The sequence below is a fragment of the Rosa rugosa genome, chromosome 4, assembly GCF_958449725.1.
Source record: "Rosa rugosa chromosome 4, drRosRugo1.1, whole genome shotgun sequence".
Classification (NCBI taxonomy): Eukaryota; Viridiplantae; Streptophyta; class Magnoliopsida; order Rosales; family Rosaceae; genus Rosa; species Rosa rugosa.
The window spans coordinates 39,553,901-39,561,156 of NC_084823.1; the positions used below are offsets into that span (position 1 = coordinate 39,553,901).

General features: G+C 38.6%; 1 protein-coding gene across 13 annotated transcripts; it reads right to left on the reverse strand.

Annotated features, from left to right (window-relative positions):
• Positions 1-310: 310 nt before the first annotated feature.
• LOC133746077 (putative GTP diphosphokinase RSH1, chloroplastic) lies at positions 311-5,480 on the reverse strand. 13 transcript variants are annotated; one of them, XM_062174242.1, is made up of 7 exons: positions 5,078-5,480; positions 4,630-4,966; positions 2,806-2,877; positions 2,095-2,196; positions 1,167-1,213; positions 788-949; positions 312-679 (listed from the first exon to the last, which is right to left on the reverse strand). In XM_062174242.1, the coding sequence occupies exons 2-6, from the start codon at positions 4,723-4,725 to the stop codon at positions 940-942; spliced, it is 327 nt and encodes a 108-aa protein (XP_062030226.1). In that variant the 5' UTR covers positions 4,726-4,966; positions 5,078-5,480; the 3' UTR covers positions 312-679; positions 788-939. The 13 variants fall into 13 exon arrangements, 7 of the variants coding, with proteins under 7 accessions (XP_062030226.1, XP_062030224.1, XP_062030223.1 ...); XR_009863928.1 differs by having other exon boundaries at positions 314-679; positions 795-949; positions 1,167-1,394; positions 2,806-3,036; XR_009863929.1 differs by having other exon boundaries at positions 314-679; positions 795-949; positions 1,167-1,394; positions 2,801-3,036.
• Positions 5,481-7,256: the final 1,776 nt, after the last annotated feature.

Genomic DNA, 7,256 nt, shown 5'->3' on the forward strand with positions numbered 1-7,256 from the left:
AAACAACATATCAATCACCTACTTCTGTTGTCTGAGAGCTCTTTGAACTCTACTTTTCTGTTGTTTGAACTTGGTAGAAACAACATATGATCATTTGTTTCTGTTGTTTCTATTTTCTTGATACAACATAAATTGTGCTGTATTTTCTTGATACAACATAAACCTGCATATATCTGTTGCCTTTCAACCATTTTAACATCAGTCATTTACAATCATCAAAACCATAAAATTGGACTAAAATCAGCATTGAAAATGATGGCTTCGTTTCATTAATTGCATCAACATCATCCAAAATACAATCCATAGTTCCAACTCTAAACCTAGCCAATAGTTACATTATGATCAAGAGAACCAAAAAACCATCTTATCTCGATCATTTACCTAGTGCACCAAGTCAAAAACCTATAAGGTAAAGAAAGAGTAGCTAGACAGAGCAACTGCATGCATAATTTAAGTTCATCAACACTTTCCATCAGTTATATATGAATGCACAAAAGCAGTTCCAAGTGCTACTCATCTACCTTAAACAGAACCAAAATTCGAACTGTATAACATGATTTGCCCATTCAGCTCGAACCACATCATGATGCCTTCTCTTCTTTTGAGCATTCTTTTGCAATTTCCTTAAGGCCTTGTTAGTTTGTTCATCAAAGATCGACTTCTTCATTGTTGAAACCATCTGTACATTCACAAAATGGAAAGAAACAACGAATGACTTTTATGAAATATATAACAACAAAGGCCAACTCAGTTATAGGAAAAAGGAAACAAAACAAGAGTTAATCACCACGAACATTGAGTAGCAAATAGAGCGTCATCGTAGTCCAGAACATGAAGAAAGAAAAGGTTGGCAATAGCACATGATTCCCACAACCACCTTAAAGTCATCTTCTAATGATCTTTTGTTATATTTTTGAAAATTAAATTTGCGTCCAGGTGCTAAATGAACCTATAATAACAGACCAGACAATCAGCTTGATAAAAATACCACATTACCTGCAAGGCTATATAATTACTCACTACCATCATTAACAATATGGAACATTATGTATTGAAATGAAACAAAAGAGATGCTAAAATAACTTCAACACTCGGAAGAAAATTAAAGCAAGCAATAAGTAATATTAGTTGGACAGAAACTAACATTAGTTCAGAACATGATTTACCTGCAAGGGTATCTAAAGTGCCTCAATATTGCAACAACAGCCAACCCCTGGAACAAAATTCATTGAGAAACTAGATGAAACATCTAAGCATGGTCAAGCATGCAGTATCTAGAACAAAATTCCCGGTGTATAAACATGAAAGTATAAGGTGTTAAAGGCAAATAGCAGAACAAATATTGATTGACCTCATTAATTGAACCTTTAGATTTGAGAATAGATTTATAAATACTGCAAGTAAACATCAAGCATGGTCAGCCTGAAAAAGTCCTTATAAAGTTATAAGTATTGTTTAAAGTAGTGACTGACAATCATAAATAATTAAACAAACAATAGTAACTATTTATATATATATATATATATATATATATATATATATATAGAAACTTGCTCAGGTGCGGATATCCGCACCAAAGCAAAAAGGTGCGGATTTCCAGTTTTGACCCACTTTCCGATCACATTTTTACATCTTAGCCGTTCAGTTTTTAGATCCTAATGTATAGATCATCTCTACAAAATTTCAGCCAATTTGATGATCGTTAAGGGATCCAAAATTGCAATTTACACGAACGGACCGAATCTGTCGAACCGGAACCGTTCGTATTTATAATGGTAAATTGCAGTTTTGGATGCCTTAACGATCACCAAATTGGCTGAAATTTTGTAGAGGTGATCTATACATTATGACCTAAAAACTGAACGGCTAAGATGTGAAAATGTGATCGGAAAGTGGGTCAAAACCGGAAATCCGCACCTAAGCAAAAAGTGCGGACGTCCGCACCGGAGAAGCGCTGTATATATATATATATATATATATGTATGTATGTATATATGTGTGTGTGTGTTTAGGAAGCATATCTAAAGATTTAGTTTCCAAATGGCTTTACTCAATAAAACACAGAACTCCAAATATTATAATAAACAAAACTACCTCCTCTGTCATGGCTAGAAGCATCTGCCGTAGGTCATCTGCTTTTACATCTTGTACAGAATCATGTTCATCCCTACATTTCAACTTTCCCAACTTTGAAACCTACACACAAAGGAGAAGAACATTGAACAGCTGCTTTCCCAAATTAATTGGCAGGTTTGAGAAACAGACTAGGAGCTACGAAAATAGATATATGTTAGATATAATAATAATTATAATAAAAGTACCAACATCACAACAATAGATACAAAAAGGAACCTTAGTCTCTCCTTCTACAATATGGCGAACAGTAGCACCAAACTCCTCATTCGACAAAATATGCCAATATATGCTAGGGTATAAACTGTACACAACATGTAAAGTTATGCATTTTGCCTTGCAAAACTGTTTTCAATGTAGAAAATGGAACATCATATCGGAATATCAATTTGCAAAACCGTTAACCCCAAATGTTACATTAGAACAAGCATAAGCTTCTATTGAAAATTAAATGCAGAAATCCATATAAAACAAATTGCATACATTAACGTGCATAACTTAACCTCTAAATGTAGCTATAGAAGATGCACATATAAACAAATTTCCAATGCTACAAGACTACAGCAGAAACCCTGCAATGAAATTCAAGTAAACCAACCAAATTGAAGCACATCAATGCATTTCATAGCATATAATAATCAAGCAACAAAGACCAAAAAGACTCAACCTCACCTCCGTCTTCTTCCTCTGCATCTTCTTCATCAGTCCCTCCTTCGACCTCTGCATCTCCTTCATCAGTCCTTCCTTCATCAGACAAAGAAGAAAATCTAAATCCCTAATTTGGAAAGAAAGTGGAATCCTGTACAAAAACAGATCTGAGAAAAGCATGACAAGGAATTGGCGAACTGAAGGCTTGGATTCTTCGCAAGTCTTAATTGGTAGTTAACTCATTGTTACTATTATCTGTAAACAATTTCAACAAATGTAATTTAACTTGATATTCAATTCTGGGCAGCCTATTTAATTTTATTTTGTTTCTTAACAATATCAAACAATCATTACTTAGAGCTATCTTCAATAAACAAAGAAAAAGATATTGGAATCTAAAATGACACGGAAAACAGAAACCGAAATAAACCGAAAAGTGATCGTACCAAAAAAAATCCCCAGGAAAGTGAAAAGTTAACATACCAGAAAAGTTAACATTATTTTAGTTCTAAGGCAAGAAACTAAACATTATCAATTGAATTCATAGGAGGAGAGCAGTACATTGACCATAGACAAACTAGAGGCTACCAATACGATGACATAAAATAGCAAAACCCAACAATAGTTGGAAGTCACCGAGTAACAGAACATTCAACCTAGTAGCAAGGAAGTTGTCAAGAGTCATAACTATAATCTGATTGAATTGCAAAAAATGAAAAGGAATGTCGTTTTACTAAGCAGAGAAGAATCTTGAGAGCTATATTAAACTGTGTCCTAACCATAAAATTAGTTGGGAATCACAAGTTCACTGGACTCAGAACTATAAGATGGTATAAGAAAATGCTGAAAAAAGCTTAGAACATATAGCTCAAATGTTAAAAATACTAATAATGCAACGCACGTACACAACTTTCTGACAGTCTTTCATGAATACTTCAGTGAATCAAAATTTCCATTCGCATAATCTTTACCAAAATAATATTCACTGACACATAAGTTCTGTGATTAAACATCCCAACCAATCCATGGAAGTGACTGCATGATATGAATGCAGGACCACACACAGCTGATAGTAAATGTAATAACTAGCTATCTCTGGTCTGCAGGTTAATTAGTTCTTATCCTGAGAATGCCCCACTTGAGCAAGGAGCCTCCAGGAAGCAAGGAAAACTTATATTTCTAGTGAGAATCACTGCAAGAGGAGAAGTGAGAAGGAAAAGATTCGCTAAAGAAAGCTAAAAGCTAATCAAAGAATCATGATTGAGCAATTACATAAGTGTACTCAACTGTTCTGGAAAAAGTTGATACAATGTGAGACTTGAAGAAAGTCCATTGGGAATGGTGCCTAGCTCTAAATGAGTTGATGTAAGCTTCTCTGACAAATTGAGTAATTGTGAGTGGAAGGTAGGAGAAGACTTTTGGCAATTTCCATTTTTACCGTCTGGTCTCTATCCTCTTACTTCCACATAAATATTCCTCTGGTTAATAATGGAGTTTTAGACTGGTATCCTGGAAATTGAGTCCATACCAGAAGTGCTGATAAATCAAATTTAAATATCTACGTTCTAGATGAGAATCTAACATATCAACATAATCAATGTCTATTTTGGTTATACTAGAGGATGAACTTCCCCATCACAAAAACTAGTACTTATACAGGAAGAGAAATAATGGGACACAAAACATGAGGATAACCAATAATTTAAATAACAAGATGAAAGTGATAGAGGGAACAAGAACAAACACACATTATACTTTCTGAAGAGAGGTGCATAATTGGAGCCCACTCGGTAGGCTTAATAATCTCTGAACACCAATAATTGATATTAGATTATTACATATCATTACCTGCAATTGCTGAAGAGAGTTGCAGTAGTCGAGCCCAACTAGGCTTGATAATCTCTCACACGATCTGATGATATCCAATCTCCAGAGAGACGGCATGCACTGCGTGATTGGAATTGATATCAGATTAGGGCAATCCCTTATGCACAAGTGCTGAAGAGAGGTGCAGTTATCGAGCCCAATTCTAGGCTTGATAATCCCTGACAACTCTGGATGTTCAATTCACGGAGACGGAGAGATACGATGCCAGGTGTGAGACCCAACTCCTAAATTAGAGTAAGACCCAACTCTATTTCAGTCACCCACATCTCTAAATCGATAGAAGCCCAAACACCCAAACCTAATTGCAAAGGATATTAGCAAAAACACCCAAATTAATATCCCAAGAGAACCCTAAAACCCAAAACAAATCAAATTTGAAACCCTAAAATGATTGAAGAAAGAGGCTTACCATCCAACAGTAGTGAATCAATACTTCGGAATCGTTCGTGAAATTGAAGAACTCAACCAAAACCCAAGTTAGCTGGAGGAGAGGTTGAAGAAGAATCTTTTGTGTCCAAAACCTAGCTTGGGCGGTGCGTCTCTAGCTTCCGTCTCTTCTGGGGAAGAAGAACCTCTCATGGTTTTGAGATGAGAGGAATGAATCGATCTGATAGTGAGGTAAAAAAGAGATGTTTTGATTTTTTCACTGGGTACGGGAAAGCACGGGGTGAGAGGCTGCTTTGGTTGTTGGTTTGTACTTTGTAGACCGATACAAGAGAGCAGTGATGGAGGAAGAGCAGCGAAGAAGAGGAGCTGCTAGGTCGGGCGAGGGAAAACTAAGAATAAACGAAGACGGTGAGCTTTTTCATTTTTCCACCAAGTGGTGGAACGCGGAGTCTAGGTCAGAAGAAGAGGGACTTGTAGTTAGGCCAAAAAACTGTTTTTGTCCACACAAGGAGAAATAACTTTTCCATTTACTCAGACAACAGAATCTGTTGTCTGAATTTTCTAAATTATAACGAACTTGAAAAAGTTGAATTGGTGTTGATTTTGATACCATTTAGACGACATAAATAGTTAGCTCTGTTGTCTGAAGACGTTCAAAAAAATCAGACAACAGAAAAAACGTCTTCTGTCGTCTGAAGGGTATGGTATGAAGCATTTTTTGACATAGATCAGTTACCTAGTAAGACGTAGATTCTTTGCTTGTAATCCTCTATATAAAGAGGCCCCCTATTATCAATGAAAGTAAACCTCAATTCTCTCCCAATTTCAGTTTTCCTAAAACATGTTATCAGCACGAAACCCTAATCCTGAAACCCTAAAATGGTAACCTTCAAACCCTAGTTTCCACCGCCGCACACCTTGAAGCCCTCGATCCCAGGAGCCCAGAACCGGCGGCGGAACCACGAACCGGCCACCGAAAAAAATGAACCGGCCTGGTTAGCCTCGCCAGCGAGCCTCCCGTCGACACTAGCGCGCACCCTCGTGCCAGTTGTTAGCCTCGCCCACGCTTGCGTTAGCCTCGCTACCCCTGCTGTTAACCTTGCCCACACTTGCGATTAGCCTCGCTACCCCCTGCTGTTAGCCTCGCCTGCTTCTGCACGTTAGCCTCGCTGCCCTCCCACACCTGCGCGGCAGATTAGCCTCGCTCGCCTTCGGCTTGCATGCCCAGCAGCAGCCACACCCCCAGCGCCCCCGCGCACACCCTCGTCGTCCCTGCGCAGCAGCTCCTCTCAGCCTACCCTAGGCCTCGCGATACCTCACGCACGCTTGCGCGCAAGTGCACACACACCAGCGCCAGCAACACACTCAACGCACGCACATCCCCTGCACGTGGTTAGCCTCGCTACCAGCAAACTCTAGCCAGGTTCCAGCCAGTAACCAGCCACCGCCGGCCACCACCTCCGACCAATGACTTTTCCGACCATCTCCGACAGATTTTTCCTGCGACTTTTCCGGCGACCCTTTTTCGAGCTAAATTTTTATAAAAGTTGCTGTTTTCAAGTAATTTACTTTCTTTTCTTTTCTCGGAGACTTTCAACCTCGCTTCTTCTACCCCCATTTCTTCTTTCATGGGGAGACCGAAGCCGAACTGTGGGGGTTCGTGCTATCTCCAAGCTTGAAGCTTGTTTAGATCGAGAATATATGATCGACCACATACACATTATTGTTTCGATCTAACCCAATATCTATTGGAATCGAATTTCTTGGGAGCGATTACGTTCAGAAATTCTTATTGTTTTCGTGGTAGCCTTTTTGCTCGAAAAGTAACCCTTTTTCTTGTTCTCTTTCAGGATGAGTACCTGAACAAACTGGATTTTGCTTCATTGGGAACAATTGACTTTGCATATCACAAGTGGGTTCGTGATGTCCGCCAGCATCTCAAGGCCCAAGAAATCCTGGATACGATTCTTGAACCTAGCCATTACATGCTAACTATTGAGCAAGCTCAAGCTTTGGAAGCAAATAGAGCATCCTTAGAGGCAAATAAGGCGAAAACCATCATCTTAATGACTCGTCATATGGATGATTCGCTCCAATACGAGTATATGAATGAAGAATACCCCAGAAGGCTGTGGGTCTCACTTGAAGAAAGCTTTGGCACTGTCCCTGACTCCTTGTTTCCTGACTTAGAAGTGAGATGA